Genomic DNA, 11,901 nt, shown 5'->3' on the forward strand with positions numbered 1-11,901 from the left:
GAGGCCTGGTGGGGGTGTGGGGGGGTGCAGGGGGCAGCGGGCAGCTAGGAAGAATGCAGAGGGCAGGGGGTGGTGGGCAGCTGGGGGGTGGGGGGTGACGGGCAGCTGGGGGGTGGGGGGTGGGGGGCGACGGGCAGCTAGGAGGAGTACAGGGATGGCAGGGGGGTGGGCAGCCAGGGTGCAGCCTCCTTGCTCTCTACTGCTGAATGGTGAGCTTGAACTCCACTTTCCCTTCATAGGGGTCATGGGGGTTGTCAAAGGTCACATAATCTGCCAGGATCTTGCACACAATGAGGACTTCCGTGTTTCTGGGGACATTGAGAAGCTTCGCGGCGACCAGAGGGTTGCTGTAGTGGGGCTGGAACGTGAGCGTGGAAACGGGAGGAGGAGAGAGTTAGAAACTGCACGGCAGGTGCCCTGTCGTGGCAGCCCCTGCCTGCTCTGTTCTCATGTGGCCTGCAGCACCTGCTCAGCAGCCCTCGCACTCTGCCACATGCAGGAGAGCTGGTCTGGGGGTAGGGAGACCACACCAGTGACAAAGTTAACTTCAAATTATATTTGATGAAAATTAGTATAAAAATAAAACAGGAAAAATTGCGAGATTTGGAGGAAGTGCTTTAAAATGGGTATGTGGTTGTCTCAAAGGATTTGGGAAGCTCTCGGAAAAGAATTAGGTTTGACATTTGTGTTTCACAGGAGAGCTGTGTGTTTTCAGGTAGGGAAACACCCAAAGAGCTACACAGTCAGAACGGGCCAAGGGACACCTTTGTTTCACTTGCATGGGTAAAACATTGATGGCTTTCCTTTTGCCAATCATGCTAACTTTGAGATGATTCTGCAGCTGTTGTTGGGAGAAGTGGGACAAACCTACCTGCGCCTTTTTCCCGTAGTAAGGGAAATAGCGAAGGCTGAAGGTACCGTTGGGTGGGTAATATTCCACCTGCAAGGGCCGGTCATCCTTGTGCTGGTCCTGGGGGCAGAGAGGCTATGGCCTGAGAGAGGCAGGATCTGGGTGCGTGTGTCTGCACATGTGTACGTATGCACACGTGCAGATACAAACACTTCATTGTGCAATTAGCATGCGTTAGATCTAACCTTTATGATGAATGCTGAGATCTCATAGGGACGTTGTTTGTTCATTTGCACAACCTTCCATGGCCTATCAAACTTGGATTTTTATCATTTCAAGTCCTTGTAGAATAACAAGATTGATAGAGAAGGTGCCTGTTTGTCCATCTGTGGGAATGAAAGCTGCGGAGGCTGAACTGGCTACAAGTTTGAGAGACTTTCTAGGTAAGGGTCTCTGCCCGTGTGGGGTATGTTTCTCGTCATTATGAGAGCTTGTGAATCTCTCGGCGGATAGCCAGAGCTTGCCAGTCAGTCTTGGGGGACACTCTGACATCTGTTAGAAGCCCAGGTCAGCCCACATGTGTGGATGAGTGGCTACAGAAGGACCCAGAACCAGAGAGACAGGCTGGGGTGGGAGCTGTGGCTGCTCACAGGAGTCTTCGGGCGAGGCCACGACTGGGAAAACAAGCATTAGGGAATGTTCAGTGACAAGAAGTTTGGGTATTTTGGTGTTGTGCTTAAGAACTGTTTTTGAGTAAATTAATACCAACTCAGTTTTTTCCAAATTGCCCCCAAATTCTTTGAAGTGTGTTAGTGATACACTGTATGCTTCTTGTAGCAAAACAACAAAGATAGGCTGTTCTTCTTACTAGATTTTTGTTCCCTATGAGAAAGCTGCTCTGAGCGGTGGTTCGTGTGACCAAGGATCGAGACAGCCAGGCAGCTGAGGGGAACTGAGGGGGAAGCGGCTCTGGGGCGGCCGCGCACTCACCAAGAAGGTGCAGTCGGCCCTGGGCGCTGTGCTGTTGCTGGGGAGGAAGTTCACGATCTGGAAGGGAAGGGTGTCCTTGTGGCTCTCCATGGGCTTCTGTCCCAGCTGTGGTTCCTGCCAGCAGGTGGCAGAGCTGGACAGGAGGACCTGAGCTGTAGCTGCCACCTTCTGGTGCTCTGCGGTGCCCTGAAGTGGAGTGCCCAGGGCAATACTGCCCTCCCCGCATACCTTGTGTGCATAGCTTCCCCTGCCAGGTGGCCACGAGACCTAGCAGGGACCCAGGAAAGTGTGCAGTTCACAAATGTGGGGCTTCCTTTGGTCTCAGGACGGAAGGTTTGTATTGCTGAGTAGAAGCTGGGAACCCCTGGCCGCACCTGCTGGCCAGCATGGAGCACAGACCCTCCAGCCCTCCCGCCCTCCCCTGCACCCCACGGCTGGGTGGACTGTGCTCTCCTGTGGTTTGCTTGTACTGGCCTGTTCAGCCTCCCTCATGCCCGGCACAGCCCCTGGCCCAGAATGAAAATGAAAACCTCTACCCTGGAAGATTCCCAGCTGTCCTTGTGGCACCTGTGTACAGCTGGCTGCTGTCAAGCTGTCCTGTACATGTGGCCGCCCCAAGCAGCCCGGACTCTACTGCTCAGTGTCCAGATGCTGCGGACCACGAAGTCAGGGCTGTGTCTGAGATGTGTTCAGGTTGTATTTGGGGAACGGTCAACTCCAGAGCCAGCGTGACGCAGGTATGAGCTGAGCGAAAGTGCAGGGAGGGATGGGGCCGCAGTGCATGTCCCCACCCTGCTGCCTAGGTCCCAGCCAGGGATGCCTGGGGTCACACACAGCTGTCTCCACAGGGGCCCTCAGGCTGGGTCCCTGGTCTGCAGCCCTTCAGGACTCACCCTGTTCATTTTAATAATAAAACACGGCTTTCCTTCTGCAAAGCCGAAGTTGGGGTCTGTCAGGCCTGAGCAGTTTTGCAGCATGTCTGCCATGAACTTGCAGGAGAACTTGGTGTGATTTGGGGCCCCAAAAACGTCCTGAAAGAAGTACTTCTCAGAGGTACAGTTGATATTGTCCTCCTGGGATGTGGGCGAGTAGCCTGCTGGAACACACACACACACAGCTGTGGCTGCCTGCCTCCACCCACAGCCACCTGGGGCTGGCTGGACAGTGGGAAGCCCGTACCCCTCAGTGAGATTGTCTTAGAGGAGGGAGAAACAGAGATGGGAAGCATGTGAAACGTCACCTTCCAAGAAGTTGTGGAGGATGTTCACAAGGTCTACCCAGGTCCTGTTGTCAGAGACGTTGTAGGAAATGTCCAGGCCTTTCTCCCCATAGACATCGGGCCTCAAGGTCACCCCTGGAAAGAGACACATTCAGTTCCCGCCAAAGTATCCATCCACACCCAGCCACTTGCTGTGGGGATGGCAAGCGCCATGCAGAGCTGGCCTGGTCCAGTGGCCAAGCAGGGCCCCTGGGCGAGGAGGCTGCGGCCTGGTGTCCTCTGCAGCCATGGCTCAGCAGGGACCCTGCCCACCTGGAAGCTCACCATCAGCGCCAGGCCTGCCCAGCTGCCTGGTTGGACTGCATTGCTAAGTGAAGATGTATTTGAAGGCGCATTTGAACAATCTTCGCTGGTTTCAATGAAGTACAAAAGCAATGTGACAATGTGTGTTGTATAAAAAGAAAAGATGCGTGTATAGGAGTCGGAACATCCACAGACATCCTCGCGTCTGTGAGCACAGATGCACAGACCTGTGTCTTAAGTTAGGGAAATGGGATCCTACCACTCAGGTTCTACCTTCCTTCTTCCGTTTTCCAGTGCCACGTGTAAGCGTGCCATCAACAAGCTGACTCCCCGCCTTCTTCCCACAAATACTGTCATTTCTTTGCTGTGTGAACGTTCCACAGTTTACAAAGCCAGCCCCCACGTTGATGTTACTTTTTAACTAATTAAGCTAGCATTCTCTTGTTTCATGGACCACGTGGAAGTCACGGCTGTACGTGGTCTAAATTAAAGGCCTTGAGAGGATCTGACCAAGGAGACAAAGGGGGTACCGCTCACGAGTGTCTAATCCATGCAAATGCCACAGCTGCTTCCCAGGGTCTCATGGCTTGTTCATCCAGGACCGTGTCTCTCTCCCGCTCCCTGTGACCCCTGTCGTGTCCTTGGGTTTGTGACGTATTGTATCTGCTCTGAAGCTACGGTGAAATCTCCCATGTCTTATCTGTTGGTTGGCTCTAAAATGATACCCAGTAAAGCACTTTGGTGTTGTGGTCACCAACCAGAAGATTCACCAAGACCCCGGCACAATGGTGGGGCTGCCCGAGGACACATGCCCGCCTTGGCTCCAGCGTCTGAGACCACCGTCTCCTGTCCCTGGGAAGTGCTGGTGCTGCTGTGGCCATTCATGGCTGCCTTCCGAAGTACTAGGGACATGTGAGTGAGTGACTATACTGGCAAGTGTGTTTCCTCCTTTACCCCTGCCTGCCCTTCCGGGTTGGTGTGTGCGGGCAGCTGGGGGCGGCCACCTTCCCCGGGACCTGGGAGGTGCCGCCTCTGTTTCAGGCCTTGGAGTCATGTGACGCCAGTGACCTCTTCATCTTGGTGCCGACTCAGGAGAGTTCTGTGCTCAGCCTTTGTTCTGAGCCTCTGTCCTCAAACGGGACAGTAGACAAACTGCTCTTTGAGAAAACCACGTTGTGAGCTGAACTCGTGTCTGGAAGCGCTCCCCCCTCAGAGAGTCCTCGGTGCTCAGAGGTGTCTCCTTCCCACAGACCCTTCGTCCCTAATGGCCCTGCCAACTGCCTTGCCTGTCCCCCTAGGTGTGGTATGGCTGTGTTTATCAGCAGGTGAAGTAAGAGATGTAAGGATCTATACCAGATCTGTTTTAATAACTGTAACCTGGGGCACCATCCTCAGAAGGGGTGGAGGGGCTGTCTACACCCCAGTGGCCCCTCAGATCCTTGGGCTCCCTCTCTGGGCTTTGTTCTTGGCCAGGCAGCTCTAGGACCGAGCATTGCCCCCATGCATGGGATCCTGGTGTCCATGCTGAGCCACCAGCCCCATTACCTGGTGATTTTAGCTGGTCTTGGTAGTCAGGCGTGTATGGGTCAAGTGTGCACATCAGCGTGTAAATGCACAGGGCAAAGATTCCAGTCATCACCACGTAGAAGGCTACGTAGTAGAGGCTGATCCACACTGTGGGGAGAGGCAGGTGAGATGCAGCTGGCGAGGGTGGGATTCAGCATCACTCAGTGTAGATAGTGCGTTCACACACATGCAGCCATCGCTTCTGTCAAGGTCCAGACTGTTCTCACCACACAAGAGATGCTTTGTACCCCTTCACTTAAAAGTCTTTAAAAATTGTAAGTTTTAGGAACATAGCTTTAAAAAGGTTCTTTTCAAACCTAGGGCTAAACCTTTTGGGCTGACCCTCAGATATTCCCACTTTGTAAGCATCTGCTGTCGGCAGGGATCAGAGCTGGAATGGGCTTCTGGGGTCACCTGGTGAGGGACAGCCCCTCCCCGCCTCCCCCCCCACCCCCGACCCCTGGGCACATACCCCACCGGGACAGTGTCCGGCCCAGCATCTGCCCCGTGTCTGGGTTCCAGCAGTAGCGCTGGAACTCCTCCATCCGCTGGCTGCATGACTTTTTCTCCTGTAGTGCTGCCATCGTCCCGGCCCCTGGAGTCCCCTCCTGCAGAACACGGGTGCTCCCCACACTAGCCTGACAGGAGGAAGGTGGCCTCTGGGTTTTATCGTCTCCTCCTCTGGAGGTCAAAGGCACTGTGGAGACTGGCCCCAGGGAAAGCACCAGGGCGTTTTTGAGCACACCTTGCTATCCAAACACAGGTATCAGATGCCCCCCTCCTTGCCAGCCCCTCCTCCCAGGACGTCCTTGGCCATGTCCTTATCTGTTCTGATACGACCAAGGAGAACGACTGTGGTGCAGGAGGAGGAGTTCTTCAGCTCCAGAGGAGAGATGGGAGCAGTGCAGGATGAACAAGGACAGGTCTGGGTCTGACCCTGGCATGGTGCCTGAGGTTGTCCTGGTCTGAGTCAATGGGGGTGGTGACCCAGGGGGCTCCTGTCACTCATGCCTGCAGGTTATCACTTGCTGGAGAATACATCTGACAGCGAAGATGAGGCTAGTGTGCAAAGGGTCAGAGGCTCTGTTCTAGACGAGAGGGTTCAGAAGGTTCCCGTCTTAACCTCCCTGGTCACTCCTGTTGCTTAGTATAGGTGATGAGGCTCATGTTGTTGGGGTGGTGCTGGGGTCCTTTAGGATTACTTTGTGTCCATGGAGGAAATGGAGGTCACAGCCATACCATCTAGAGGTACCTTCTAATATTTAATGCACACCAGTCCTTGGCATCTTGTTGAACTGCATTTCTGACTCAGTGGGGACCCACTGGACCCAGGGGCTCCTGGTGAGCTGTGTAGGTGGCTTTAGGACTATAGCAATGTCCAGGCAGGGGACACTTGGCCTGACAGCACATCCGAATCAGCTGGGTTGCCTTGGATACTTCTGACAGCTATTCCACCACCGTCAAGTTACTCAGCGAGCCGACCTGCCAGGTGGCTGGAGTACCCAGACTCCTGCAAGTCCCCCAATTAGCTAGATGTGCCACAGAAGTCTTTTCACAGGTATCTAAGTCAGAGCCTGATTAAAATAGTGAGTGTTATGCACAAAGACCTAGAATTTCATTTCTTGTCACATCTAGTTTTTCCCTCTGGAGGACCTATGTAGCCAAATCTGAAGGTTTCTTGGGGAAGAAGAATAATGAAAAATGCTCTTCTAGTTCTGCCTTATTTTCTTCAGGATGATTTAGAGTTTGTTAGCAAAATGGGCACCCTAAGATTCAGATGGAATAGCACCATTTTAGCTTGGACTTTTTAATGGACCAGTTCTGTGTGTTTTCCATAATACTGTTTTCATGCACAATTTTGTAATTTTAGGTCAATAAGATGCAGAGTGGCATTAGGCTGCGGTCTGATTGCTCACAGTCTGTGGGCCTTGGACCCCAATTCCTGGGGCCTAAAGATGCAGCACAGCAAATGTTACCTGCAGAGTAAATGCCACGCTCGTCTGGAAAGTATATTATAGACATGCCCTTGAAATGAATAAGATATGAATTCATTGTAGAAGTCACTGAATGAAATCTTCCACATTTAGTGGAAGCATGTGGTGAACTGAGCACACGTTATCAAAATGACCTCTGGACGTGTGCCTTGGGGAGGAGAGGCAGGGAGAGGGCAGCCTCCTGAACAGGTGCTCTGAGAGTGCAGGACCCATGCCCCATAAAGAGCAGGCTCCAGGCAGTGCGGGGAGCCCAGACTTCTCCAGCCGGCAGTAGTGAGCTGGGGCCCTCCTCCTGCTGCTGGAACAGAGCCAGCTAAAACCAAAGGAGTATTAAGTAAAAGTCCAGGTTTCAGCTGACAATCACGCATCAGACCAAGAACCAAGAAGATTTCAAAATGAATTAAGACAATCAATAGATGCTGATATCAAGGTGACAGGGATGTTTGAATCAGATTTTTAGGCCGTTATGATAAAGATGCTTGAGTGAGCAATCATTAACGTGCTTGAAACAAATGAAAAAAGTCTCAACAAAGAAAGTTTAAGGAAAGAATTAGAAGATATGAACAAGAACCGATGGAAATTTTATTATTTCCATCGGTTTAAATAAAATATTTAAATATTTTATTTTTTTCATGAGAGACAAAGAGAGAGGCAGAGACATAGGCAGAGGGAGAAGCAGGGTCCGTACAGGGAGCCCAATGTGGGACTCGATCCAGGCACTCCGGAATCAAGCCTTGGGCCAAAGGCAGATGCTCAACCACTGAGGCACCCAGGCCTCGAACCAATGGAAATTTTAGATTAAAAAATTATAATGAGAATGAAAAGCTCAGCAAATGGGCTAAACTGCATAAGAGAGGGGGACAGAGGAAAGAATCAGTGACATGGAAGAAAAAATAATAGACACCTGATCTGAACAATAGGAAGTAGATTCAGAAAAAAATGTACAGTGCCTCGGGCCTGGAGGACTGTAATGAAGTGTGACATCTCTGTTGTCAGAATTTTGGAAAGACAGAAGAATGAAGGCAGGACTAGAAACTCCCTAAACTTGGCAAAAGACATTAACCTGAAAGTTCAGAAAATGGATTAAAACCCAAGCAGGGTAACTCTTCCAAAATCCAAGCTGCATCATCATTAAACTTCTGAAAACTGAAAGCATACACACACCTAAATCTAGAAAGAGCCAGAGAAAAGCCATTTGATTTACAGATTACTCATCAGAAACCAGAGATCAGAAAGAAGCTACAGAATATATGTAAATGCTGAATGAAGAGAATTGTCACCCAGATCCTGAATCCAGTGCAAATATCCTTTTGGTCTGAAGGAGGTCCCAGCACTATGAAATGAAGGAAAAGGAAAGGAGGCTAATTTGTCACCAGTAGACTTATCCTAGAAGGATGGTGAAGGAAGTTCTCAAAACAGAATGTTGAAAGAAGGAATATGGTGAGCAAAATATGGGTAAATACTGAGCTTTACTTCTCTTGAATTTTCTAAATTATGTTTGATGGTTGAAACAAAGACCATAATATTGCCTGATATGCTAAACGTATGTAGATGAAGTAATGTTAATTATATGTAAACAGGAAAGGATAAAAGGAGGTGATATTGCTGCGCTTAACTTGAACTGATAAAATGACAGCAATAAGGGGCGCCGCGGTGGCTCAGTCGGTTGAGTCTGACTCCTGGTTTCACCTGAAGTCATGGCCTCATGAACCCCATGTAGAGCTCAGTGCCTCATGGGGACTCTGCCTGATGAGTCTCTCCCTCTACCTCTCTCCCCCTCCACATGCTTTCTCTCTCGCAAATAAATAAATCTTTAAAAAGATGATAGCAACAGAATGTAATAGGTTATGTGTATATGATACCAGTAACAACCAGTAACAATCTGCATAAAGAGATGCACCTAAAAATACTATAGAGAAATCAAAATTGAATTCTAAAAAAGTTCAAGTAACCCACAGGAAAAATAGAAAAAAAAAACAGATGAAAAATAGAAAAATGGCAGACTTGAGCAACAATTACTGTGAGTGCTATAAGTACACCAATAAAAAAACTGACAGGCTATAGTTGGCTAATGTTTCCAAACCTATCTACAAGAAACGCATCTCAAATAGAATGATATAGGTAGGTTGACTGGGAAAGAATGGGGGAAAGATACATCATGCAGATACTAATCAATGAAGTGTGTGGTTATATTAGTATCATACGGACTTCAGAGCAGAGAAAGTTACAAGAGAAAGACATTGCATGATGATAAAGGGTCAATCCACCAAGAAGATAAAGCGATCCTAAATGTGTGTGCACCAAACAACAGCTTCAAAATATATGACGTAGACAAATACAACTGAAAGTAGAAATAGGCAAATCCACAATTTTAGTCACAGGATTCATCGCTTCTTTCTCAACAATCGATAGAACAGCTAAATGGAAAATCGGCGTGGATAGAGAAGAACTCAACAATATTGTCAACCAACAGGATGCCATTGACATTTGTAGAACACCTCATCCGCACACAGCAGAATACAACTTCTTTTTAAGTGACCCAGGAACATAAACCTGGGACCATATCCTGGGCCATAAAATAAAGCTCAGCAAATTTAAGAGAGTTGAGATCATGCAGAGTATATTCTCCAGCCATGATACAACCAAACTAGAAACTAAAAAACCAGAAAGATAAAATCTCCAAACATGAAAATGAAGCAATATGCTTAAAAGTAATTCATGAATCAAAAGGAAGTCTTGAGGGAAATTAGAAAATACGTAGGGCTGGTGAGAAATCTATGAAATCAAAATTCGTGGGACGTCACTAAAACTGTTTATAGTTCTGAGTGCATGCAGTCAAAAATAGAGTCTCAATAATCTGAATTCCCACTTGGAAAACTTAGGAAAAGGAGGGGGGAGCAAGTGGAAAGGAGAAATAGGAGAACAGAAATCATGAAATTAACAACAGAAAAGCAAAAGGGAAAATCAGTGAAAGAATTGGTTCTTTGAAAAGTCAATAAAATTGGCAAACGTATAGCAAGAGAAAGACACACATAGCAAATCAAAAATGGAAGATCACTACAGACCCTTTGGACATTAAAAAAAAATAACACACGGCTTCATACACATAAACTCAGCAACTTAGATGAAATTGGCCTCTTCCTCAAAAAAACACGATTTGTCTAATTTGAAATAGGTCATTTAAATAGCCCTATAACTTAAGGAAATCGAATTTGTAATTTAAAATCCACCACCACCACCCCTCCTCCCGCAAAATAAAACAACTCTCCAGGCCCCAATGGCTTCACTGGAGAATCGTACAAAACATGTAGTAAAGTAGCACAGATTGTGTGGTGTGTCCTTTGGAAAATAGAAGGGAACTTCCCCAAATGATTTATGAAACCAGCACACCCTTCACCAGAACCAGACAAAGAGCATAAACACAGGCAACAAACACTACAGACCAAAACCCTGTCAAACAGACAAAATCCTTAACCACACATCGGCAAATGAATCCAACAATAGCACTAATTAGCTGTTAATGCTGATGTTTAATAGCATTAAACAGGGCACCTGAGTGATGCAGTCAGTTGGGCATCCAACCCTTGGTTTCGGCTCAGGTCATGGGATGGAGCCCCGTGTTGGGCTCCGCAATCATCGGGGAGTCTGCTGAGAACCTCTCTCCACCTCTGTCATCTTCTGTCCCTTGTGTGCCCACTCACTCTCAAATAAATGACTTTTTTTTTTTTTAAAGCATTAAAAGACTGAGAAGGATGTGTTCTAGAGATGCAGAGCTGGTTCGATATTTAGAAATCAGTGTAATGCTCTAACAAGCTGAAGAAGGAAAACCATGCAATCATATCAGCCGATACATAAAAAGCACTTGACAAAATTCGAGATTCATTTATGATAAAAGTTCTCAGCAGGCTGGGAATAGACAGAAACTTAACCTGATGAAAAGCGTTGACAGGATCTCTAGTGCCAGCCAGCATCCTATCCAGTGGCGAAGGACTGCATGTGTCTACCCGACGACGCGGTACATGGACTTCTGCCCTCGCCACAGATGACCCTTGTGCTGCACTGGCCAGCTGGTGGAATAAGCAAGAAAAGAAAAGACACACAGACTAGAAAGGAAGAAACAAAACTCCCTATTTTCGGTTGACAGTATTGTACACGTAGACAATGCCAAAGACTGCAAAAAAAATCTCGAATAAGTGAGTTCAGCAAGGCAGAGGATACAAAATGATGCCCCCAAGTCAACGATTGCATTTACTAGCAACGAACACATGGATAACAAAATTAAAAACACGATACCATTGCTAGTTGCTCAAAACAAAGAGAATGTTTAGGTATTAGTCCAACAGAACACGTTAGGACTCGTGTGCTGAAAGCCACATGTTGGTGAGGGCGGTGGTGGAGCATCTGGGACATGAAGACGGTATGTTCATCGGTGGGAAGACTCAGCACACCAAAGACTGATAGACAGGGGTAACTCCTGGCAAGATCCAGCAAGATGTTTCTGTGTCGATACAGACTTTTGTAAAATTCATATAGAAAGTGGAATATTTTCTTCTGTATTTTGAATAGTTTTTAAAAAATGGGTTCTGAAAAATATTTTTGAAAAAGAACTGTAAAGTTGACGACTTAGGCTTGTTACCTGTTATATGTGTGGTGTACGGTGATGGGGATGAGGTGGTGGTGGTAGAGGGACCAGGGACTGAGCCGGTGGGGCTGCAGACTGCCCCGGGGTGCCTGCTGCGTCCCCGGGCAGCTCAGGAGAGATGCACCGCGCAGCCTGGGCTGCTGAAGCAGAATCTTGATTTCGGCAAGATCCTCGGCCGTTGGGTGTGCCTGGCACCACCGGGAGGCGCGGACTGAAGGCACGCCGTCAGAAGCGCTGGTAGAGGTGGTGCTTCGACCAACCCCCGCCAGTGTTCACGGTACTTGGGGAGGGGTTAAGGAGGGACTGTGGTTGCGCAGATGCAGGTTGTTCCTTGGCC

General features: G+C 48.5%; 1 protein-coding gene across 1 annotated transcript; it reads right to left on the bottom strand.

The window, feature by feature from the left end:
- Positions 1 to 88: 88 nt before the first annotated feature.
- On the bottom strand, positions 89 to 5,637 carry ATP4B (ATPase H+/K+ transporting subunit beta). Its single transcript, XM_025441226.3, has 7 exons — positions 5,401 to 5,637; positions 4,908 to 5,036; positions 3,081 to 3,194; positions 2,734 to 2,933; positions 1,841 to 1,897; positions 872 to 970; positions 89 to 358 (listed from the first exon to the last, which is right to left on the bottom strand). The coding sequence occupies exons 1-7, from the start codon at positions 5,510 to 5,512 to the stop codon at positions 197 to 199; spliced, it is 873 nt and encodes a 290-aa protein (XP_025297011.1). The 5' UTR covers positions 5,513 to 5,637; the 3' UTR covers positions 89 to 196.
- Positions 5,638 to 11,901: the final 6,264 nt, after the last annotated feature.

Source organism: Canis lupus, chromosome 22, assembly GCF_003254725.2.
Source record: "Canis lupus dingo isolate Sandy chromosome 22, ASM325472v2, whole genome shotgun sequence".
NCBI lineage: Eukaryota > Metazoa > Chordata > Mammalia > Carnivora > Canidae > Canis > Canis lupus.